The 23,791-nt window shown below is 50.1% G+C and overlaps 11 protein-coding genes across 11 annotated transcripts; 6 read left to right on the top strand and 5 right to left on the bottom strand.

The window, feature by feature from the left end:
- Positions 1-434: 434 nt before the first annotated feature.
- N0V89_001681 (uncharacterized protein) lies at positions 435-1,104 on the top strand (the record flags this gene model as incomplete). Its single annotated transcript, XM_056210492.1, has 2 exons — positions 435-441; positions 686-1,104. The coding sequence occupies 2 exons, from the start codon at positions 435-437 to the stop codon at positions 1,102-1,104; spliced, it is 426 nt and encodes a 141-aa protein (XP_056077314.1).
- Positions 1,105-2,304: 1,200 nt separating this feature from the next.
- N0V89_001682 (uncharacterized protein) lies at positions 2,305-2,870 on the top strand (the record flags this gene model as incomplete). Its single annotated transcript, XM_056210493.1, has 2 exons — positions 2,305-2,310; positions 2,505-2,870. 2 exons carry the CDS (start codon positions 2,305-2,307, stop codon positions 2,868-2,870), a joined length of 372 nt encoding a protein of 123 aa, XP_056077315.1.
- A 1,409-nt stretch (positions 2,871-4,279) lies between these two features.
- On the top strand, positions 4,280-5,156 carry N0V89_001683 (uncharacterized protein; the record flags this gene model as incomplete). The annotated part of the gene is made up of 2 exons (XM_056210494.1): positions 4,280-4,287; positions 4,658-5,156. 2 exons carry the CDS (start codon positions 4,280-4,282, stop codon positions 5,154-5,156), a joined length of 507 nt encoding a protein of 168 aa, XP_056077316.1.
- A 479-nt stretch (positions 5,157-5,635) lies between these two features.
- Positions 5,636-6,451, bottom strand: N0V89_001684 (uncharacterized protein; the record flags this gene model as incomplete). Its single annotated transcript, XM_056210495.1, has 2 exons — positions 5,636-6,419; positions 6,447-6,451. The coding sequence occupies 2 exons, from the start codon at positions 6,449-6,451 to the stop codon at positions 5,636-5,638; spliced, it is 789 nt and encodes a 262-aa protein (XP_056077317.1).
- Positions 6,452-8,802: 2,351 nt separating this feature from the next.
- Positions 8,803-9,282, bottom strand: N0V89_001685 (uncharacterized protein; the record flags this gene model as incomplete). The annotated part of the gene is made up of 1 exon (XM_056210496.1): positions 8,803-9,282. One exon carries the CDS (start codon positions 9,280-9,282, stop codon positions 8,803-8,805), a length of 480 nt encoding a protein of 159 aa, XP_056077318.1.
- Positions 9,283-11,855: 2,573 nt separating this feature from the next.
- Positions 11,856-12,647, top strand: N0V89_001686 (uncharacterized protein; the record flags this gene model as incomplete). Its single annotated transcript, XM_056210497.1, has 2 exons — positions 11,856-11,860; positions 11,999-12,647. The coding sequence occupies 2 exons, from the start codon at positions 11,856-11,858 to the stop codon at positions 12,645-12,647; spliced, it is 654 nt and encodes a 217-aa protein (XP_056077319.1).
- Positions 12,648-13,024: 377 nt separating this feature from the next.
- Positions 13,025-13,540, top strand: N0V89_001687 (uncharacterized protein; the record flags this gene model as incomplete). The annotated part of the gene is given in 2 exon segments (XM_056210498.1): positions 13,025-13,028; positions 13,044-13,540. 2 exon segments carry the CDS (start codon positions 13,025-13,027, stop codon positions 13,538-13,540), a joined length of 501 nt encoding a protein of 166 aa, XP_056077320.1.
- A 195-nt stretch (positions 13,541-13,735) lies between these two features.
- Positions 13,736-15,537, bottom strand: N0V89_001688 (uncharacterized protein; the record flags this gene model as incomplete). The annotated part of the gene is given in 2 exon segments (XM_056210499.1): positions 13,736-15,520; positions 15,532-15,537. 2 exon segments carry the CDS (start codon positions 15,535-15,537, stop codon positions 13,736-13,738), a joined length of 1,791 nt encoding a protein of 596 aa, XP_056077321.1.
- Positions 15,538-17,234: 1,697 nt separating this feature from the next.
- On the top strand, positions 17,235-17,741 carry N0V89_001689 (uncharacterized protein; the record flags this gene model as incomplete). Its single annotated transcript, XM_056210500.1, has 2 exons — positions 17,235-17,240; positions 17,283-17,741. The coding sequence occupies 2 exons, from the start codon at positions 17,235-17,237 to the stop codon at positions 17,739-17,741; spliced, it is 465 nt and encodes a 154-aa protein (XP_056077322.1).
- A 734-nt stretch (positions 17,742-18,475) lies between these two features.
- N0V89_001690 (uncharacterized protein) lies at positions 18,476-18,956 on the bottom strand (the record flags this gene model as incomplete). Its single annotated transcript, XM_056210501.1, has 2 exons — positions 18,476-18,906; positions 18,950-18,956. The coding sequence occupies 2 exons, from the start codon at positions 18,954-18,956 to the stop codon at positions 18,476-18,478; spliced, it is 438 nt and encodes a 145-aa protein (XP_056077323.1).
- Positions 18,957-21,717: 2,761 nt separating this feature from the next.
- N0V89_001691 (uncharacterized protein) lies at positions 21,718-22,485 on the bottom strand (the record flags this gene model as incomplete). Its single annotated transcript, XM_056210502.1, has 2 exons — positions 21,718-21,912; positions 21,934-22,485. The coding sequence occupies 2 exons, from the start codon at positions 22,483-22,485 to the stop codon at positions 21,718-21,720; spliced, it is 747 nt and encodes a 248-aa protein (XP_056077324.1).
- Between the last annotated feature and the right edge of the window lie 1,306 nt (positions 22,486-23,791).

Here is a 23,791-nt window from a genome sequence, read left to right on the forward strand (position 1 = left end):
ACTGACCCTATTCCTGCTCGGTATTTCATGGGGCGGCACAAGCGCCTTCCTACCCTGGAGCGCCCCACGAATTCTTGGGCTTCTTGTTAGCGGTTTCATTGCGCTAGTCGCTTTTGTCCTATACGAATGTCTCGCCCCAATTGGGCACCCGATCATCCCGATGCGATTTTTCCGCGACGTTCGTGGCTTTGGCATGATCAACATCATCAGTGCTGTCACTGGCTGCATTAATACCGCGCTATTTATCATCTGGCCATCTCAAGTGGTTCGCATCTTCGGCAGCAGCAACACTGGCTGGGAGCAAACTGCGTGGATGTCTTGCACTGTGAATTTCGGACTTTGGAGTGGCATCATCCTCTTCGGCCCGTTGTTTCATGCTTTGAAACATATTCGATGGCAGTTGATCATTGGATGCGCTTGGATGGTCAGTACTCATGATAGGTGTGCTGAGAGGGGCTTCGAGCTAACAGTCTTAGGCCACCTTCTTAGGTGTCATGACTACGATCAACCAGGAGCACAGAACTGCGGCTATCGCCATTTCGTACTTCGCTTGTCTTCCCATTGGATGGGGTGAAGTTATTACCATGTTGCTGGTACAATACGTAGTCGAAGATCAAGACCTCGGAATCGGTTTTGGTAAGCTCTTCGCTTATGCCTCGACCAACATCTTCTGACTCGTTTACAGCTGTCACGTCTGCCAACAGGACAATACTTGGATCCATCTTTACGGCCATCTTTGTGGCTATCCTCAACAACAAACTCCCTGGAGAATTTCAGAAACACCTGGTCCCTCAGGTAATTGAGGCTGGGTTGCCCGAGTCTTCGGTATCATCGCTCCTGCAAGCCGTGGCCGCCGGCGCATCCGAAGCCATTGCAGCTGTTCCGGGCGTCAATTCAGAGCTCCTTGCGGTAGTGAACGCAGGTGCAGCTGACAGTTTTGCGGGTGCCTATGCATATGTATACTACACTGCTCTGGCGCTAGCTCTTGCTGCAGCCATTGCAGCGATGTTCATCCGCGACATGGATCATTACCTCACTGACCATGTCTCTCGACAGATTTACCACAAGAAGGAGACCCGACATGACGTTCTACTCAAGGACTAATAGATTTCCACGAAAGAATTGCTCTGAGTTAGCTAATCTCCTGCGCCGTGCAGGCATACATCGAGCCGGCTTGAGGTCACTACTTACAGTGACTACCAATAAAATTGGAAAACAAGTTGCGTTGGATTAAGTTGAGTTGAATACCATCTTTCTGCTGTAGAAGATCACTATGAATGTGAAGGTCTCCAAGTCGGAAGTCAAATAAAATGCATTGTTGCGTCCGGGGCTCTCTTGCGATAAAGTATTGTGGTCTCCATTTCTATATATGGTGATGGGAAATAGGAATGCCAGCATGTAAAGAGCGACTTGGAAAAGATTATGGTGATACCTGGCTTGCGAATAGTAGGATCTCACATACCCGGCTATTGAGCACCGGGTCTTAACTTCCGTACACCCATGCACCTGTAATCGCGTCCGGAAATGACGCCGAAATACGATTCTGTTACTCTCATACATTCGTCTTGTATTGCCTCGCTAGTATCTTTGGGATTTCATTAGACCGAAATCGTTCCTAGTGCCTATAACTTAATTAGGCCGACATTGCAGATCCCTCAGAAGATACCCAGACACCGAGACATTCGGTCACGAAAATTTCGGGAAGGTTTAATGTATATAGTTAGGGAGGATCTGCACCATTGCGACGGCTGATGGATTCCTGCTCACACGATTTCGCCATCTCTACACAAGACCACCCATATACCTTGCCCGATTCTGAACAGGCGTTACTACAAAACAATTCGAAATGTCAAATTTACTGAAGGATAAAGTTGGTCTGGTCACTGGAGCTGGATCTCCGTATGGTATTGGGCGGTCACTCGTAGGCGCCATTTCTGCCGCAGGCGCCAAAGCAGTTTACGTATGCGATTTGAACTTGAGCAATATTGCAAGTCTTCAAGAACAAATTAAGGCCACTGGGAGCTCGTGTGAGGTTATTGGTCAACTTCTGGACGTGTCTTCCGAATCTGAAACTCAATCGACACTGAGAAAAATCTTGAAAGAGCAGGGCAGATTCGACTTCTTCTTTGCGAATGCTGGCTTCGCCAATTACAGGTATTCGGGGTAGCACAAGGCTGGGATGTCAAGACACGTCTGACCCATATGGACAGGGACCTGAACAATCTTTCCACCGAGCACTTCGAGAGAGCCATGAGCGTCATGGCGCGATCTATATTCCTTAGTATCAAGTTTGGTGGGAAAGCCATGATGGTGACTTCGGCAGAGAAGCCAACGGCGGGGGGAGCCATCATCGCAACATCATCCTGTGCTGCCTACCTGGGCGCATACGCAGATCTCGCCTATTGTATGGCACAACCAATATCACGATGTACATAGGGGCTAATTGCAGTATAGCTGCTGCGAAAACGACCGTCAATGGACTGGTCTCCGCAGGCTCTGTTCAGCTGTCGACGAGCGGCATCCGTGTGAATGGCATCGCGCCTGGTTTTACTCAGTCGAGCATCCTGACTAGCTCCTCAATTGCTGAAAAAGGGAGCGAATACAAGGTTCAGGCTACAGAAAAGGACATCCAGAGCACACATTCCAAATTTTTTGAGCGCGCGGGGTTGTTGGATTCAGAAGCACAGTCATACTATTATAACCGTATGGCAGACCCAGAGGAGATTGCAAGCATAGGCGTCTTCCTCGCAAGCGAGCTATCCAAGGCGGTCAATGGGCAGGTGATCCTGGCGGACAGTGGTAAGACAGCTGCGGCCACAGGCGAAGCATGCACGGGCAAGGTACCGCGTCTCATACCGCTCGAGGTTTAACATAGGTAGTGTGAAGGTAGAGGAACAGGTACAAAAGGCCTTGCATAGATAGATGGTGCTCCTGAATCCAATAATTTGGCTGTTACCAAAGGCTGTGCAGTTTTTCGATAGTGCTGAACATGGTGCGTGCTACAGTGATGACGTCAGGTAGACCAAGCTAAGATTCGATGCATGGATGAAAATTAGATTTTCGGAGGAATTGATTCGATGAATGGGAACACGCGAAGTGCGGCCGCCGAAAGCTGGGAGATTTTCTGGTTGCTTCCCCGCAGATACGGTAAGACGGGGTCCGGGAAAGGGGACCCCAGATCTGATGTCCCTGTTGGGCTGAGCTCCGAAGACAACCCGAAGTCGTTCCACAGCCTTGTTCTACCACCCTCTTCCCAGGTTAGACGAGCTCTACAAGAAAGTGTATGCTCTTGCGGACCCTTCGCACACTGCATATGCTTTTTCAAGTTACGTCGACTTCCTGATTGTCCTTGCTATAGCCATGTTGTCGTTAGGCCTGATTGGCCTCGCTCTTGTGCTACTCTTTTTCTACGGCGTGTACAAATTGCTTCAGGTTGGCAAAAGAGATTCACGACTCCCACCTGGTCCCCCTACCGTGCCGATACTGGGCAACGTACACCAAATCCCAAAGACGGGTCTCGGAAAGAAGTACGACGTGACTCCACCCAGTCATACCACCCCAATACAGTTTTGCTGATTGCTTTGTCTCTAGGTTCGAAGAATGGTCGAAGGAATATGGCTCTATATACTCGCTCAAAGTGTTCAACGGCACTTGGGTCATTCTTGCGGATCGCAAGTCAGTCTCCCAGCTTCTCGACAAAAAAGGTAGCATCTATTCGGACCGGCCACCCCTTCCAATCCCCCTCTTCATGTCGAGAAACGCCCACATGACCATGGAGCCACAAAGTCCTCTGTGGCGTGAGAAGCGATCGGTGGTCACCCGCAACCTTGGACCCAAGATGTTGGACGAGAAACATTTCAAAGTCCAGGAGGCTGAGTCTACAATTTTCATGAAGAATATCCTTGATCATCCAGACGAAGTCTTCGACTACTCACGACTTTATTCCGCTTCGGTGGCTGCCGTCTTGGTGTACGGGAAGCGAGCTCCAACGCTCGATTCATTCTTCAACAAACGCTTTTATAACTTTATGGACCAGTGGCTAGAAGCGATCGAGCCCGGAGCGAATCCTCCAATTGAAGTTATCCCAGCTTTATGGTATATGCCCGGTCATTGGAAAAAAAGGGCATATGCAGGTAATTTCCAGCCTCTGGTTCACTCTGAGTGCCACTGATAATTCCCAGTCCGAGATACCATGGACAAGATCTGGGAGGAAGCACGATCCATTGTAGATCGACGACGGGAACGTGGAGAACGTAGAGATTGCTTGATGGAACAAAAAATGGACGAGTACGAAAAGAAGGGCTGGCCCATGTCTAGACATGCTTTCAATAACCTTGGAGGAGAACTCTTGGAGGCTGGAGCGGATAGTAGGTCTTTCATGAAATACTCATCTCGGACCTATACTGACTCATCCTTCAGCTACGGCAAACATGATACTGACGCTCATCCTGGCCTTTGCCAAATTTCCCGACGTGCAAATCAAGGCCCGCAAAGAACTCGATGAGGTTGTCGGAACAGACAGGACTCCACTGTTCTCCGATTTTGATAAGCTACCATATATCAACTGCATCATCAAGGAAGCTCTTAGGTGGCGGCCGACGTATGAGTCACCATCTTCAAAATACTGCTTCTTTTTGTACTGACTGTCAAAATGTAGATCTGACCTTGGGTTACCTCACATGGTCTCCCAGGACGATTACTACGATGGAATGCTCATTCCCAAGGGTAGTGTCATTTGGGTAGCTATATGGGCGATGCATCAGGATGAAGGTCTCTACGCAGACCCTGAAGTCTTCAACCCTGATCGCTTTCTCCAGCACCCGAAGCTTGCCAACGAATACGCCGTTGGCGGCGACAGTGAGGGTCGCGACCACTATGGCTATGGAGCTGGGCGCCGTCTCTGCCCTGGAATCCATTTGGCTGAACGTAGCATGTGGCGGGTAGCTGCCAAGCTGTTGTGGGCGTTCGAATTTGCGGAGCCAATCGATCCCGTTACCGGTAAAGTTATTCCACTCGATGTCAACGCGTACACGAGCGCAAATCTTGTAAGACCTATGGAATTCAAGGTCAGAGTTAAGCCAAGGAGTGATAAGCATCTGAAGGTGATGGAAGGAGAGTTGTCTGGGGCAATAGAATTCTTGAAGCAGTTCGAGTAGCCATGATCTGTGGAAGAGCCGCCGATATAGCATCGTATTCAGCCCAATTGAGATCATGCATGGGGTGCTATTAATTTCTGAACAGCACTATCGAATATTATAGTACTGGAGACTGGCAGCTAACTCGCTGCCGCGGAAACACCCTAAGTCGCGTCGAGATTTGCATTCATATGTCACATTTCATTGTTCGGGTCACGCTGTTACTACTTGTTTGCGCAAGCTATAAAACTCTGAGATGCAAGTCCAAATTAATGCTGTACATGCATACACCAGATATCCTTTGTTTGATTATCCGGAAGCCATGAGCATCACTTGTATTATGGTCACTTTACAACACACCCACGAAGAACACGATCCAGCTCATCCGTCCATTACCGTAATCTTTTATATTGTTCGATGTATACATACGCATCGGGTTGATTGGTTCGCTTTGATATTTGGGTGTTCATATTGTTACGATCGATTATTTTGAACTGGAATCAGTTCGAAGCAAGGCCAAATCCCTCAATTTCCTCCATCTCTTCGCCCAAGGCATTTCTGATCATATATTTGACATGATCCAAACAGCCGGTCGGGAGGTACACGTTTCCTATCTTACCCTGAACCTCGTCCCAATTCTCCAAATACTCCTCAGCTGTGCTCTTGTTCACGGCACCTGGAAAAGTAGCAAAAGTCTCTCTTGCGGCACGTCCAGCGCCAACGCTGAATAGCTCGCCACTAATCGGGCACTCCCTAGAAGCTAGAACAACAACGAAAGGCGCTATCTTGGTGGGGTCGAAGTACGTCTCTGTAACCTTCTTCGTTCCTGGAGCGATGGTAGTCATTCGACTTGTACCCGAGGGCAAGACACCATTGATCTTGATCCCATCTCTCTCTGAGTATCGGCCCAATTCTCTCGTGATAGCAAACGTCGCGCCCTTGGATGCTGCATAGGCACTATCTCCACCCGCACCAAATCCATAGACTGCGTTTGATGAGATGTTGATAATTCTTCCGTACTTCTGTTTTGCCATCAAGTCATAGACAGCGCTCGTCATCATGGTCGTTCCAAGGACAGATACTTCCATCACGCGCATGAAGGAAGCAGCATCCACGTCATCATGGGAGCTTATCCTGCCCAAGATACCAGCATTGTTGATCAGAATATCGACGCGTCCAAAAGCCTGCACTGTCGCCGCCACTATGAACTTGGCGTCTTTGGATACGTCCCCCCCCGTTGGCAATAGCAGTCCCCCCGGTTTTGGTGATCTCATTGACCACTTCCTGTGCGCGTGAGATGGTTCCAGCCACTCCATCTAGAGAGCCACCGTAGTCATTGACGACCACCTTGGCGCCCCGTTCGGCAAGCGCGAGGGCATATAATCGGCCGAGGCCACCACCAGCACCTGTAATTATTACGACTTGGTCCTTGACCGACATTTTCGGCTCCGGCGAGAGAATAAGTTTCCGAGGAGAGGATAAGTGTATCGATTGGAATGGAAAGGAGTAATAATGAATTTTTAGAGCAATGTGGTTGTGAGCGTACTTAGTTCGAATGTAGGCGATTACTTCAAAGCCTGAAGCCAGCAACACTGCACTACCCTGCAAACACAACAGAGATTGTGATAGGTCGCACTATCTCGACAATTACTCGCGTGAAGCTGATCCCGGCAAAGTGACCCCGCAATGCGACCCCGCGAGACTATGCGGGGAAAGAGTGCGAAGTTGGTCCGTGGAAAAAGCTACCGGATGGCCCTCGGTACACACACAGATCTTATCACACCAAGGCCGTTGCCCCGCGACAAGGCCAATCCCCCCGCTTCAAGACCTGATGTGCACAACCTCCGATCAATCCGAGTCACATGACGACTTGTTTCCCCCGAAGTCTATGTTATGTCATGCCACCAGCACGTACTGAAATTTCGACAGAGGATCTGGAAACAAAGTATGTTGCAGGCTTTAACAATTAGTTCAGCTGAAGATGTATTGGGCGAAGTAGCTGTAGTGCAGAAAATCATTGGAGTATATGCGTCATATTGGACAAACGTTTTCTCGATTGCTTTCTTGCTAGGTGCTCAGTTGTCTTAAACATGATACATCACGTCGTGCTGTCTACATTCCTCTCAAAGCCATCTACTCGAACGTGATTACTGCCCGTCCGTGCAATTTTCCTTCCCGAAGTAGACTGTACGCCTCAGGGATCTGATCAAATGAAAACTTCTGCACATCCATTCGCAGCCGCCCATCTTTTGCCAACTGACACACATCCGCCAGATCTTTTCGGGTTGATCCCAAGGATACCGCGAACTCGCAGCTTGTAGCCATGCCGCCCCAGCCCACTTCAATGGAACCACCCTGCATCCCGACCAAAACGATTCTTCCTTGTGGGCGCGATATCGCTGCTGCAATTGACAAAGTTTCTTTGCTCCCAACAAAGTCAATGATAAAATCAATGCCTCTTCCCTTTGTCAGATCCATGACCTGTTCAAAGGCGTTCGTATCCGATCGAACGACTTCAGCTGCCCCGAGCTCTTTCGCAAGGCTCAAGCGCCTATCAGAAATGTCAAAGGCCAATATTCTAGCTGTTGTCATGATCTTTAAGAATTGTACGCCGTAGGCACCCAGTCCGCCGATTCCAATGAGGCCAACAGTCGAGTTAGGCTTTACCCTATGCACAAACGTTTGCATGGCATGGTATGCTGTAACTCCTGCATCCGTGAGAGGGGCGTACAGAACTGGGTCACTGTCTCCAATTGAGACGACCTCTGCACGAGGCACGACCATGAATTCGGCCAAACCCCCATCGATTCCGCACCCACGCGTCATATTTATACTCCCTCTTTTGAATGCCTCGCAATGTTGCTCCGCTCCGCTAATGCAGTAGTCACACACCCCACAATGGCGCATATGATGGACAACAACACCTTCGCCTATTTTTAAATCGATGACTCTATCTCCAAGCTCTTCGACTGTTCCCGCATTTTCGTGCCCAAGTATGTAATTGCTGGGAGTAGACGCAGCGTATGGCTCCGAACCAGGCGCCGAATCCATCATGTCGAGGTCCGAATGGCACAGTCCGACACCCTTCATTCTGACGAGGATCTCCCCATGACCAGGTGCGGGCTTGGGCACTTCCACGTACTGGGCAGGCTGACCCCATTCAACGATTTTGTAGGCTCTCATTGTTCGGATAGAATAAGGGCGGTATCCATAGATACGATGGGTGGATGCAATTGCAGACGTAAGTGGTGACAAATGAATTGTGTCCTTACAAGATGTTGATTGATTGAATGAGGAAGCGTCATCTCGCGGGTCCGCTTATTAGTACACTGATGAATACCGATCACGAAACCACCAATGCTAGCGCTAGACTCGTTGACTCCATATATGGGGGTGACATACTTTACAACGCAGGAACTTCGGAGCAATTGCTGGCGCTATCTAAAGCACCATTGTTTGCGAAATCATGGTGTACTTCATGCTATACAGTATATGTTGCAGGAGAACTTCCTTCTTTCTAAGAATCAAAGTCGTTGCAAAGGCTACTAGCGCTTTCACGATCCAAACAGGGTTTCCGTGGGACCATGAGATTTTAGCTTTCAATCCTTAATCCATGTACACCGATAGCACATAAGCATCTGCCATTTCTACATGCACGCGTACTTGCTCAGGCTGCCGTGAAAACACGCTCAGTGTCCTTGCCCTGCGCCCAAATCTTCTTCAAATGCATCCTGGAGATCTTCCATCCCTGACTCGTCCGCTTGAATTCGAACTTGTATGGACCGCCAAACGCGTAGTGCACCTCAGGCTGCTTCACGGCGGGTGTGGCGCAGAACCAGAGATACGCCGTCCCCGTAGCGGAGTCGGAGCCATCAACATTGAATTGCATGTTGGTCATGGAGTGCTGCAGTCCTTCGAACCGTTCCTCGGCCGAAGCTGCCTTCGCGATGGCCTCTTTCCCGTGTGTGTCGCCCCACTCTTCGAAAGTCATGATGGCATCGTCCGTGTAGGTGTTGGCGTAGCCTACCCAGTCGTGCGCGTCGGCAATGTTACAGTATTCGTTCAAAAGCGAACAGAGAGCCTCTTTATCCTCAAGAACCTGCAGACGCTTCTGGAGAGATTGAACGATTTGTTCGGTTTGCGACATATTGAACGAGACGAGAAGGAGTATAGAATGGGATGGTGACCACGTGGCTGTCAGATTTCGACGTGTGGACTACCGTATCATATAATTCGAGCGGAATTGTTATACGTCAAAGAGCACTTTGAGCTAGTCAGTCGTGCGAAGATGGAATATGGGGTAAGCCACAAGTGTGTGCGGGAGTGTTCCCGAAGTCAGTCCGGATGCCCGCCGAGCCCGCCGGTGTAGAACGCGAGCTTTCCAATATCGGCGGCTCCGTTTCCAGAGGGGTATTTGAGGATACTCTCTATCGTAGAATGAATGTAATCTATGAAAACTCCGTAATCGAAGAAGCAACGAAAGCACTGACCGGTCAAGATGAACGGAAAAGTATTTGCAGTCACCGGAGCCGGATCTGGTATTGGCAGAGCTACAGCCGTCAGACTAGCCGAGCTTGGTGCCTCTGGGCTCGCCCTCAGCGACGTGAACACAGCTGGTTTGGAAGAGACGAAAGAATTATGTAACGGTTGCGGTGCACAGAAGATTCCTGGGCTAGAGCTAACCGAGGAAAGGTCGTCAATACCTAGCTGAGATCATCCTGGAAAAGGTGGATGTAAGCAAGCCACAAGAAGTAGAATCGTGGATGAAAGCATGCTTTGAGAAATTCAAGCGGCTTGATGGCGCTGCGAACGTTGCTGGCGTTGCGGGTGGAACTGGGGACACGGTCATGGAGACCATTGTGAGCATCACAAGGCCGCTGCAGAATGACCCACTAATAGCAATCCAGGTACAAAGCGACTGGGACCGTACGATTGCCATTAACCTAACCGGAGTCATGAATTGCATGCGCGAGGAATTGAAATACATTGCGAAACCTGGTGGTGCAATTGTAAACATCTCTAGCACGTCCGGTCTTCGTGGATTTCCGCATAACGGCGCCTACGCTTCGAGTAAGTTCGGAGTTATTGGCTTAACGGAGTCAGCGGCAGGTGAGTATGGAACGAAAGGCGTGAGAATCAATGCTTTATTACCGTGAGTCTAGTAAAACCCTAGGTGCACTGAAATCTCACACAGACACGTTGTAGAGGGCCTATCGACACCCAAATCTTCCGAGACGGTGAGGCAAAGGGGATTTTCAACTCTACGACTGTCAGTGCGGATACTCTGATGAAGCGCATGGGTAAAGCAGAAGAAGTCGCTAAAGTATTGTGCTTCTTGCTCAGTGACGACGCTTCATACGTTACCGGAGGTAGGTACACCCACATGAGCATCAGTACCATGCTTACTGTATCTCAGCACACTGGACAGTGGACGGTGGTTACGCAGCGTGTTAAATGGTGGTATACACGCAATTTGCAGCATCCCAAGATAAATACTGCACAATCTAAATCTTGTTGCATCCATACGAATTATGTACCAGTGAGAGGCAGATAATGAGCGCAAGGGCAAAACCCACGCGAATGCAAGCAACACGTCAGCTCTGATTCAGCAAAACCGCCACATATGTTCAATAGCTTCCACAGCAAGATATATGGTATAATTCCAAAGAAGCTTATTAGCCACCATGTTCACGTATAGTCGTCTGGACTTAAGATGGACATGCTTATTGGTCTATGAACAATTACTATGGTTTTCGCTCAGATTATTTCAGCATATCTTTGGCTCCATCGCCTCAAAGTGAGAGTGTGTTAGCAGTGATGCTGCAGTCACTCTGAGCTCATTTGTGCCGCCTATGAGATGTTGAGATCTCAACAGATTGAAACCAGGTACGATCGCCGTCCGCAGCGGAGCCCCTGATCCATGACTTAATTGATCCGGAATCGAACGATGTCCAGCCTAGGACACCACCAAAAGATCAAACTACTAGACCCAAAACTCCTGAAATTATGGGTGAACACAAGATGGCGTGAGTTCATTTGGCAACTTCAACGTCATGTGCGTACGCGCTGTGGGCGATGCGGGCTATCTTCGGGGCAGCACTTTTCCCATGCAGTTAGTGCGGTTCTCTCGCAGCTACACTAATGTACCCACTAGCTCATACACGGTATCTTTCTCCCGCATGTGCCTGGTGCGGATAGCGAATATCTTCTCGATCATTTGTCCTCACTCCCGCACCTTTACAGGCACGACAAAATAATTCTCTTCTCACACAAATGGCGACTACCGATGCTTCAGCGCTTAGCGCACCAGTAGTGGCCGAAAACGATGGCAAGGTGAACGGTTTCCATGATGGTGCTGGGCCTAACGGTGCACCCACTGCGGAGGTCGAGACTGATGTTTTGATCGTTGGGGCTGGTCCGGCGGGCGCGTCATTGGCGTGTTTTCTCGCTTCCCACGGCAAGAGAATCATTACACTAAAGCTTGACCAATGTTGCGACTAATCCATGGCCAGGCTTGACAGGTATTATGATCAGTTCGGCATCGAGCAGTGCAGATACTCCGCGTGCACACATCACCAGTATGGCAGCATTAGGTACAGTATCGTCGCACGAACGCATAATGTCCTGCTGAGAATGTACGCTAGAGTGCCTAAGAGACATCGGACTTGACGGGGAATGCAACAAAGTTGCCACAAAGGGTGATTGTATGATGCACACGCGATGGTGTCACAGCATGGCAGGCGAGGAATACGCCCGTGTCTACTCGTGGGGCAATGATCCTTTGCGAAAGGTGGCTACCAACTTAGACTGTGTCATCGTTAAGCCGCCTTCTGACTTTACAAGGGCGACTACGAAACTGCAAGCCCTTGCGTACCCTCCGACCTTCCGCAAACTCTATTGGAACCTCTTCTAATACGGTACGCAACGCTCAATGGCTTCAAATGCCGGTGGAACACCACGTTCCTTTCGTTGCAACGAGATTCGACCGACTCTGGACCCACCACTACAACGGTGCAAGACGACCTGACAGGCCAGACTTACCAAATTCGTTCGAAATTTCTCTTCGGAGCGGATGGCGCGAGAAGTCGTGTGGTTGAGCAAATCGATCTTCCTCTCCGCGTCAAGCCGGGGCAAGGCCTTGCCCTTAACGTACTCGTCAAGGCAGATCTCACACGTCTGGTTGAAAATCGGAAAGGCAATCTGCATTGGATCATGCAGCCGGGCCACGACAACCCCGACTTTGGCTGGATAGGCATCGTGCGTATGGTTAAACCATGGCATGAATGGATGTTCATCATGTTCCCAAAGGCTGGGATGGAACTGAAGGTCAGGCCTTCCAACGAGGAGCTCTTGCAACGGGTGAAGGAGTTCATCGGTGATGACTCGATACCTGCCGAAATCCTGGGTGTATCCCGGTGGTACATCAACGAGACAGTGGCAGAGCAATACTCTCGAGGCAACGTGTATGTTCATGGATCCCTGGTGAGGAAAATCCAAGCTAATGGAAACTAAGGTTTTGCCTGGGTGATGCTGTGCACCGCCACCCGCCGTTCAATGGTCTGGGCTCAAATACGTGTATCCAAGATGCGTTCAATCTGGCCTGGAAAGTCGCCTATGTCCACAAAGGCCTCGCTGGACCATCTCTCCTATCATCTTACAGCGTCGAACGCCAGCCGGTAGGTCTAGGCATCATCACACGAGCCAACACCGCGTTCCGCGAACATTTCAACGTGTGGAGCTCTCTAGGAATTTTGCCCGAAGACAGGGAAGAGTGCAAGAAGATGTTTGCAGAGTTGTCGTCATCGTCGCCTGCTGGTCGCGAGAGGCGTGTGGCGTTCCAGAGCGCGGTGCGCCACAGCTGTCACGAATTTCACGGACTCGGCATCGAAATGGGTCAGCGGTACACAGGACCAGCTGTATACTCAGCTGATGAGACTGAAAAATATCGACCCGACGCCCTGACTGCTTCTGATCCGGTCCTGTATCTCCATCGCAACACGTATCCTGGGTGCCGGCTTCCACACGCCTGGCTCAACACAGCGGCACCCTCCGCTCCCATCTCGACGATCGACCTTGCAGGCCATGGCGGCTTCACCCTCCTTACCGGAATTGGAGGCGATGCCTGGAAACCTGCCGTAGGCGAGGTGAGCCGGACGCTAAGGGTCCCAATTGTCGCCTACTCGATCGGTTTCCGACAGGAATGGGAAGACGTCTATTTCGAATGGGAGAAGGTCCGAGGCGTTGAAGAGAGCGGCGCCATCTTGATAAGACCGGACAGATTTGTGGCATGGCGAAGCCAGAAGGCCTACGGCGACGTGGATGAGTGCGCCGGCCACCTCACTAAAGTCATGAGAAGCTTGCTAGGGTTGACAAAGGGAGACATAGCAAAGACTGTGTCGACATGATATGTAAAGACTGGGAGTTCAAGGTACATGTTATACATTAATGAGTTACTACTTCGACCAATACATCAAGTAACATACAGTTGCGACAATCAAAGTCGCAGTGACACCATTTAGTCGACGTATTCGTTCGTGATTGATCAAGCTAGCGATGTAGCAATAACCAGAAAAGTATAAAGGGTAGGTTGGAGATAATCTTCAACCAGGGTATGAACCACTCAGTAATTCGTTTAGATAGGAAGATAGCATTGTACTGCTATCTCCAATCCCGAAATCGAATGAATAGCCATCCAGATCAAGCACATCTTGAGTTTGAGGTGCCATCATGGATAGTGAGTCCTTAATTCCAATGTTGGAGAAGTTTAAGCCATCTTGAGGCGCGCTGGGATCTACATTCAAGGGATCGACAAGAGTTTCAGATGGAGGCGGGTAGCCTTGCGTGCCGTTTTGTGGAATAGCACCGGAAGGATAGTTGTTCGTGCTGGACAGAAGCTCGCCGCCATTCGTATTCTGCGGACTAATCGTGTGATCGTCTAGGTACAGTTTAGCTACTATTGGCTCCGTGTCGTGCACTAAGTGCTGAGGAATCCTACCATTATTCACGACCGAGCTTCTGCGATCGGTCTCTGCGTTGCGATGGTCCCCAACCCAATGCTTTTCGACACTTCCATTTTGTACGCTTTGCTTCCGTTGTTCGCTTGGGATGCGCCCTGTATTATTGGCTAAGCCACCTCCACCTCCTGCCTGCTGAGACTCATGGAAGCGTCCAAGTTGGTGCTCGAGAGCGTCGAGGTTCTGTCCCAAAGCAGTCGAAATGTTCCAATAACGGACATATTGATTGTACATCAGAAACAAGACCTCGTACTTGGATTTGGCAAGCGTTTTATTTGTTGATGCGGAACCGAATTCTTTCCGGACTAGCTGAACGGCAGCGGCGAGCCAGACTGTGCTCGCAAGGAATGGGTTCATGTACCGGTAGTGCTCATCAGAGCTGCGATCGACTATGTTCAGAATGTTGTCGGCCGCCTCAAAATATCCATCGATGGCCATTGTGTCATGGCTAGCATTGGTGTCACCAGACGTGTCATTCCTGGCAGGACTGGCCTTGGCGGTCACATCTTTCCGGACAAGAGCCGAGCGGCCAGTACCTCCGAAGACTCTATAGTGGTGAATCATGAACCTCGTAAGTTGAGTCATGAGATGTATGCTGTAGATAGCACTATGAAGATGGCGTGGGGATTTGATCGATCCTGGAGCCTTCGTCTGGAACCCAAGATACTGATTGCGGTACTTCAAATGCAATGGCAGTGCCAAACTGAAACATCGAAGCGAGTTGTAGATGGTGGAAAGCTGGTCGCCGCTACCCCTCCTGGGGCGATTCATGTTCTTCTCGTGGCCGTTGGATTGAGTTGTCCGAGCACTGCGTTCGAGATTTGAGGAATGGTAGATTCCTCTCGGGCTCGAGATTGCCTGTGCTTCTTTCATCAGAGAATTGACCACGATGAACCAAGCTTTGGGAGAGTTGTTGCCACAGTGGAGCAACACTTTCCAGCGATTGGTGAGCTCCAACTCCAAAAAGCAACTGGGATGTGCTTTGCCTTCGAACCAGTGCTCGTCTTCGACCGGTAGGTAGGTCTCGTTCTGGGACCAGTCTACAGCTGTAGGACACCGCCTTATCGTACTTGCGAATGTGTCCATCTCCCAGATAGCCCACCAAGTGCGTCTGCGCTCCTCCTTATGGCACCACTGCGCTGCATCCTCTGCTTGATCAGTGCTGGTCCCTTGCGAGTCTAATAAGTGAAGGTTTAATTCGTATGCGACGCGGACGCAGGTACCAAGGTGCCTCCACGCACGTCCACGCACGCCCCGCGTTAGCATTTGATGCGTCACCAGGACAAGAGCTTGGAGCAGGACCAACGGGGGAGCATCATCTCCACACTCGCGGAATGCCTCCTCAATGTACTGCAGAGCCAGATCACCATACTGTTCAGCACCCACATATTGTTTGACAGCTTCCCCAAGTTCGACGTCATGAGCGGCGAATCGAACGCCGAAGCTCATCATTGCTGCGAGCAGAGCTGTGACCAGATTGAAGGAAGTACATCTGTGGAGGCGCGCTTTGAACGTCTGCGGCTGAAAGAGCGTGAATGAGGTAAAGTTATCAAAAATCACGTCTAGATTGGAGAAATAATTGCTCAGCTCTGGCTGAGGTAGAACAGGCAGTAGGAGATGACGTGAGGAATGAGAGAGTAGAGTACGTTACATACAATTGATCTAGCGATTCTGATGTGATTGAAACAGCTGCACAAGCCCTGGAAACTATCATGGGCTGTCCAGCCGAGGCCAGTTCATGTGGAGAATTGAGCGAGCCTTTGTCCGTCGTCGGCGTACACGGGTCGTGCGAGGGATGCACTATGAAGTACAAACTTTCGATATTGACGGATTGCGAAGGGGGGCTGCAAGCATCGGGACTGTCTGGAAACATGGGTGCTTCAGTCCTGCCACCATAGCCCTCCCTGCCAGAAACGGGAGAGGGTGGGGTTTGCTGAGGAGGACGGTTCAGCTGGGTATTAGCGGTAGGAATTTCTGGTAGTGACATGGGGCGATTCGAGGGTCGGGCGTGGTCGCCGAAGTCGACAAGCCACGATTGCCCAGGCGGAGAGCCTTCATCGTAGCTCTGGCGCGCGCGCTTGCGGGCTCGTTGGCGGGTTCCTAGAGAAATATACTCAGTGTCTCGCCCTCTCGCATAGCAGGGAAGGATGTGGTACCAATCTTTGGGCCGGGTTTGGCTGGGCCTCCAGGATACGCGCAGGACTGGTTTGACTCTTTACATATGTGGCAGCACGGCAATTCGCGGCCACTTAATACAGTCAGCCTGGGCGCGTGCATCGAGCAGCATTGGGACATACCATTTGATTTTCCTCCTGCGAGCACGACGTTAGCGGTATGCGCATGGTTCGAAGGCCTCATGCGGGGGAGCCAGCCACGCACCTCCGACAGACATGACAAGCGATCTTGGAGAAGCGGGCCGGGTCCGTTGTGGAGTCGCTCATGGCGATGAAAAGGCAAACAGTGTCGGGCGGTGGTGATGGAAGCTCGAGCACAGGGTCGTGGTGAATACAATTTTTGGCTATCCGCGGAGAGCATCGCCTCGCCTAGGGTACAGGGCACACAGGGGTCCCGAGGTCGTGCGGCGGCCCCTGTCGACATGCCCCGCCAGCGTGCATAAGATTGCGGGGGTGCGGGGGAAGCCAGTCGCTGGCCTGCCGTTTGTCGTCTGTGGCGTCCTGGCGGGTTGCTAAGCATTGTCGAAGCCGCTATGTGCGATTAGGGTTAGGGTTAAGCGCGGTGCGGACAGACTTCGGGTCAACTCCGGATAGGTATGCATGCTGAACTTATAATGACTCGTCTGATACGTACTGTGTATGCTCCGCGCGATCCACACTCGCGTACGTATGGACGGGATGCCAGCGGCAGGGATCATCGCTTGGGCAAATGCCTCGCATGTTAAAGTTGCCATATTGGATTGCTTGTGAGGAACATAAGCAGTGCTCTTTGGCCAAACCGAAATGACTTCGCCGCTCGCTCTCCAGCTGCTAGTCGTCCCCCACCGTCCGGGGCCTGCTCTGGACGAGGTCCTCGCTGACCTTACCCCTGCACTCGGCACCCTGGAAAAGTACCCAGCTCGCAGCCCATCATGAATGTCATTCTTGCTAACACTGTCACAGGGCTCCTGGATTGCAAGGCGCTTTGGATGGGCAAGAAGTTCGAAGACCGCTATACGCTGGTATACCTGATCCTGTGGAAAGATCTTGCATCCAGTCATGCATTCTTCACGGGCACAGCGTATCGAGACTTCCACAAGCTAGTGCAGCCCGCGCTCAACGGCCGTAAGGTCCAATGGCAGCAGCATGCATTGCTTGACCAATCGGCTTGCAGCTCAGTGGAACATCTCCGCAGCATTCTCTCCTCTCCCGCCCTCGAGGTTGCTCTCACCAAAGTTGTCGAGGGCGGCGTCCACGGCTACTACGAGCAGTTTGCCAAGGTGGTGGATCCTATCCTGCGCGACGAGCCTGGAGCAGATGGCCACTTCATCAGTCCTCTGATCGAAAATCCACAGGACCAGCTGCTGCTGATCAATTGGAAGTCCGTCCATGTGAGCACTTCCATTGGGCTTTGTTGCGAAACCCTGGCTTACGTATAATCAGGCACATCACGAAGACTTTGAGAAGCGTCCGGGCTTCAAAAACTGCATTGAAGCTCTCCAAGAATACTATTCTGTTTTCGTGGTGCCATGGCATATCGTAGAGATGAAGTTGATTGCGGGCACAGCTCCGTAGAACATATAGCAATTCATAGTCTGTGAAAAAGATTCATGGCCATCAATCGCCTTTTATAGCCCGGAACGTTCGCTGTATAACATGATGTTTTGGTCCCGCATAGACGATGTCGGAACGGAGACCCAATCCCAAGACCCAACTCTAATAGTCCGTGGTGAGAAGGCTGATTTTCGGAAAAAACACCATGATCAGAAATGTCAGGCACTACCCGGTCAGATGCGCCTTCCAACGTGTCCTTGTTTTTGGCAAGTTCCAAGCCATTACAGAACTAATTACTATATTTCGTAGTGTACCTCGTTGATCAGGGTTCCTATCTTCTCTACATAGACTCTCATATCATCTCCATCCTTCAGAACAACCCTCGGGTCTCGCATAAAACCAATGCCTGGCCCAGTTCCTGTCATGACGACTGTTCCCCTCTCAAGCGTGGTTCCTTGGGATAGGAACGACACAACAGTGGCAATGTCGAAGATCATCTCTCGTGTGTTGGAGTCTTGAACGACGTTTTTGTTGTGGATGGCTTTGATATCCAGTGCGAGTGGATTGATGACAGAGCTGGCAACCAACACTGGCCCGATGGGCGCTGATCCATCGAGTCCTAAATGCTCCTGTTAGTGTCGCATACTTGGACTAGACCGTTGAGACTCGTCACCTTTTGAAAAGCACCACTGTGATCTTGGTCAGCCTTGCGTAACATATACTGGGGCTTGCTTTCGCTCACCTGACTGTTCTTGAATTGCTGAATACGCGCGCTGACGTCGTTGCCACACGTGTATCCCAGAACGTAGTCCAACGCGTCCTCCTTCTTAATATCTCTCCCATCTTTCGAGATGATGAAAGTCAACTCGGCTTCGTAATCGCTCGAGCCGTCTTGAACGAATTTGGGCACATTGATTTTTGCTGGCCAAGGTCCATTGATCGCAGTCCTTGGCTTGATGAATAGTACTGGGTCTTTCGGGATGTCCATGTTCGCTTCCCTCGCGTGGTCCTTGTAGTTGAGCCCCATGCAGCGAATGATGGGAACGTCCGCTGTCGAGACGGGAGAGAGGAGCTATGTGTTCATGTCAGCTACTGTGCATTCTGGAACAGGTGAACGGGGTTCTAACATATTTAACGTGCATCACGCGTTCTACTACGACGCCATCGTAGATAGACCCTAAGACCAATTTTGCCTTTATCTTCTTGCCCTCAAACGCCGACAGGCCAACGTCTGGATGCTCGTTGGCGTCGATCTGACCGAGGTGCACCTGGCCGTCCTCTTCGGCCACGAAGCGAATCAGATGGGTCCAATTTGGCAACATTCTAGCGTGTGTGTCTGTGCGTATTCGTGTGTGGACAGATGTGTTGCCCTAGGTCTGATCAAATTCAATGTGGATGCAGTGAGACTGTGATATCGTCGCGGTGGGAACTCAAGGGCTTTCACTATTTCGTACTGTTGACAAGACGGTACTGTTCTGCGTCATTAGACTAGTCTGCAACATGATTGGCTCGGCTACGTAGCTTGGGACATTTTTGTAGGCAACGCTATTGCTGCTAGCGTAGAGACCTCCCGCAACGATTTCGGACTATCTCGAATGCCCGCCGATATACGCGCCGATATACGCCCCGAAGTTATCATATATCACAGATGATGATTGAGTTTTAGAGTCGCCGAATATAGAGGGCCATCCGATCTAAATGCAATGCTCCGTCAAGGATTACCCCAACTGTTTCTGTCGTGATTGCATCTGTGTCCACAGTAATTTGAAACATCGACTAATGTGCTTCGCACGTCCTGTAATACGAGGGCTCACGTATACAGAGTCAAAACTTAGGTCTCTATGACAAGCTGTGTTTGATCAGGTCCGCGCTTCGATATTGTGTTGCAGTTCAATGCATACTTGTCTATGGGTAAGGTAGAATACACTAGGTATTGAGGCCAATCCAACGAATTTCACTATCGTAGATAATGTGGTCGGCAATCATCCCTTGTTTTTCGGTACCTGCTCAATGTGCCCATTGAACGCTTGCGATTGATGTAGTTCAGAACGCACGATAGTATCTCTCAAGTCACCGAATACCTTCTGGTATGGTTCAGATGCCTGGTAAGCTTCGAAGTCACACTTTTGTCGTGTCCTAAGTCAATTTGTGTTATGTTAGGATCGGTCTCGTAAAGATTGACCCTGTCAGATTGGGACTGACCTTATCCATAGCGTCACCATCTCCCTGTCTCTGCACTCCTTCAACACCAGACAACTCTGGATATTCAAATGTGTAGTCTCTGTTTTGGTCTTATCCGCAAGAGTCCTCAACGCCGCTATCAGGGTCTCTCGCTGCCCGGCTTCTCGTGTCCAGACATGCAACACGGCGACGTGCGAATCCTTTGAGTACTTTTCAGTATCCTCACTCTTGGTCAACCATCCGCCCACCTGATCATAATGACGAAGATCATAATCTCGGCTGCTAAGGCCTTGTTCATGTTTTAGCAATTTATCGCCGTCGACCTTTGCCATCTCTTGTTTGAAGATCTCAGAGGCTGGGTGGCCGAGGAAGAACCCTACAGCGTGAGAGTAGCCCTCGAGGCCCCACAGCGTATCTGGTTCTCCGTCTAGATCCTGACCCCAGTAGTACGAAATACTGTGATCCTCTGTCGCGGATACCTCACACAGAGGAACCAGGCGCTCGGTCCACTTTATTGCATCACCATGTCAGCATTATGCAAGGTGAGAAATCGGGAGAACACACCTTTGCGAAAGCTCCTGACGAGCCAACTACACGAGCAATTACAAAGAAACTTGGTCCAGACATAGTTTACTAATGAGGATAATTGGTGCGTTGGACTGCACGGGCAATGACGGTTTATGAATAGTATGGAAAATGCTTACTATTCCTCACGGAGTACTCATGCGGGGCGCGGGGCGGGGGCCGCGGGATAACTTGGTCCAGAGATTGTTCGGAGCAATTTTGAACATCAGGTGATAGGTAAAACCGCAACGAGTTTGAAATCTCAAATTTGTGATTTAGGTGGGCATGGGTGTAGACACAGAGTGGTTGGATCGGAACAGTATGGGAAATCAGATCCAACATGGCAGATTATTATTACACAACACAACAATATACCGGAATATAGCCTGCAGAAAATGCAATCAGAACATTCCAGCGACCTTCTAAAGCTCAATGATGACCAGGTGCAGCAATTTTCAGAAATAAATAAATTCCCACTCAAAAGTGTTCGTTACAACGATAATGTACCCCAAGATCTGATGCCGTCCCAGGATATCAAATCCTTGGGATCGTGAATCCCGCTCAATGCAATGCGCATTTCTATACTAGATACCAACGTTGGTGACCTGATTCTATTGCATGAAGTCGGGCGGGAGGTCAGGTCCTTCGCGAACATTTAGTAAGACAATTTTACTCCGCGCGAGCCAAACTTACCCCATATGTGAAGTCCATCAGGCGAAGCCTTGGATACGTTTGTCTTGGTATGGCAGTTGACCAAATCACCATCTACGTAATGCTCGAGGATGAAGTTCGAAGTGTCAAACCTAATGGCATACTTAAGTTAACCAAGCCACAGTCCTTGCTGGCATTACTGACCAATAGTCAAAAATCTGACTGCCCATGATGTGTCTTCCCACCCCCCAGCAACTTTTGTAGCCTTTGTCGCGCAGCCAGTCATGCCCAAGCACCTGTATATCGAAATCGTGCACTTCAAACGAGGAGTGATGAACATGGAACTTGGGTCCTTGGAAGAGAAACATCGAGTGATGATCAACTAGCTTCTCGCCAAGGTCAACATGCATGAATGCGGTAATCAAGTTTCCATCTTCGTCGTGTAGCAGCTGTCGCAGCAGTCAGTCACTGAAGGGATGGATCACGAGAATCCGCTCCAATACTCACGTCGCTTGGCTTCAGGTTGAACTTTGTGGTGTAGAACTTATATTGTTGTTCAAAGTTCGTGACGCAGATACCGAAGTGACCCAGCTTGTGAACAGGTGCAGGTCCTTTCTGAAATCTTTGGTACTGGCCTGCATGGCGTTGTTTCACGTTTGGCTATTTTCCATTAGCATGAACGAACACATTGAATCGTTCGACATTCTTCAGGTTGCGACCTACAAAGTTGAATTCCAGGAATGGGTAATCGGCGGATGGAGCTATGGGAGTTTGGCCATACACCAGATGGAAAGGAAATCCATCTACGGGATCTGTGAAAGTAACGCACTGACCGCCGCCGGGAGTATCTTTGAGTTCGTATATCTGTGAGGCTGTGGGTATAATCTTGCGCGCCAGGACAAGGTCTTTGATAGATTCTACTATTACACCGACGCCGCCAAATGCATCTTCGTCGGCTTTCTCTGCACAATATACAAACGGCTCGGTGCCATAACCTCGGTAGTAGAATTTGTTCTCGGCGCGTTTGGTTTCCGTGAGGCCAAAAGCTTCGAGGAATTTTTGAGCGCGTTCAACGTCTTTATGTTTGTAGTAGACGTGACCCATCCGAACAATCGTGATTTTAGCGGCTAGGTCCATGAAGGAAAAGTCCTGTGCAGCCGGCTCGACAGCATGGGCAATATCCCCAACTCCACCACCGTTGGTGCGCCCATTGGTGCTTTCCTCGGTGACCATTATCGCAATATATAGCAGGAAAGATAGTAGAACATATGATTCGAGGATTCTACACAAGATAGTGAGTGAAATCAAGAGACTTTAAGCTCTTTGGAAGTTTGCCGATACCAGCACGAAGGTCGTACAAGAGATTGGCTTACTTACCCGGGACGACGCAGATCCAGGAAACAGCAAATACTCCCTTTCCCAGACGCCTAGTGCGCAGCTTGGGTTGGCTGGGAATACTTGACGGTGCATTGACGTGAAATAAGCCGAAGTTCCTCCGCCCACAAAACTAGTGTCCGCTCAGATCTAAGCCACCTCCTTAGTCATGACAGACGTGTTAGGCTATCTTTTACAAAAGTCATCCAATAGTTGACCGACCCATAGTTGATCCGATGTTCAATTCTGCCCACCTCGGGGCCATTATCCGATCTTCGATATCCAGGAAGGAGGCTTTTCAACTAAAACTTATCTGCTTCTCAATTTCTGTTTGGTGAGATCAGAAAGAAGGGCAGCATCGTACCAGTGTAACCAGTAATTACCCTTCAATACCCCTTTCCTCTTTATTTGCCCAATCTTTGGTTGTGAAGCGTCAGCTAGTAATACATTACAGTCACTTTACCATGTTCGATAGTAACAGTGAAAATTTAGTTGGGCTTCCAACTCCGATCGGACCCCAAACTCCGATAGGGCCAAGCAGCGTAGGTTCGTGACCTGGCTACTTCAGTAGCGCTCCCTATTGAAGAGTAGCTGCCTTCTTCTTGCATCAGTTCCAGATTCGATATCCATCGCCCTCTAAGCCTACTGACATGTGCTACAGTTATGACGTCACCCGCGCATCTGTCAGCCTCAAACATATCCTCATCCGTCGCATCATACGAGCCATCCGATGATAGGACAAAGAAACGCAAGAGATCCTCAACCGTCTGTGACGCTTGCCGGGCATGTCGTATCAGGTGTGACGGAGGCCCACCAGTCTGTAGCACATGCAAGAAACAGGGAAAGCTTTGTCAATTCAGCACACCATCGAAACGTCCCTATAGAACGCATGCGGAGGTTGCGTCCCGCCAAAAACGTGCTTGCAGGGCGCTGCTCAATATAGCTGGTGGCAAGAAGACCGTTTGTAGTCTCTCGAAGGAAATTGACACAGTTTCCCAAGTCGAAGAGAGTCCCATGGGCCAATATGTTGGCGAGAGTGAGGTGGCCAGTGCTATGGCGGACAATCCTCGCTCTAGAGAGAGACGAGAGAAGAAAAAGGACGAATCTACGAAGACTGATTCTTTCATCCCATGCGCAGGTGTGCACGATGATGGTAGAAGTCCTT

Source organism: Didymosphaeria variabile (genome assembly GCF_027946475.1).
Source record: "Didymosphaeria variabile strain IMI 356815 chromosome Unknown scaffold_1, whole genome shotgun sequence".
NCBI classification, from domain to species: Eukaryota; Fungi; Ascomycota; class Dothideomycetes; order Pleosporales; family Didymosphaeriaceae; genus Didymosphaeria; species Didymosphaeria variabile.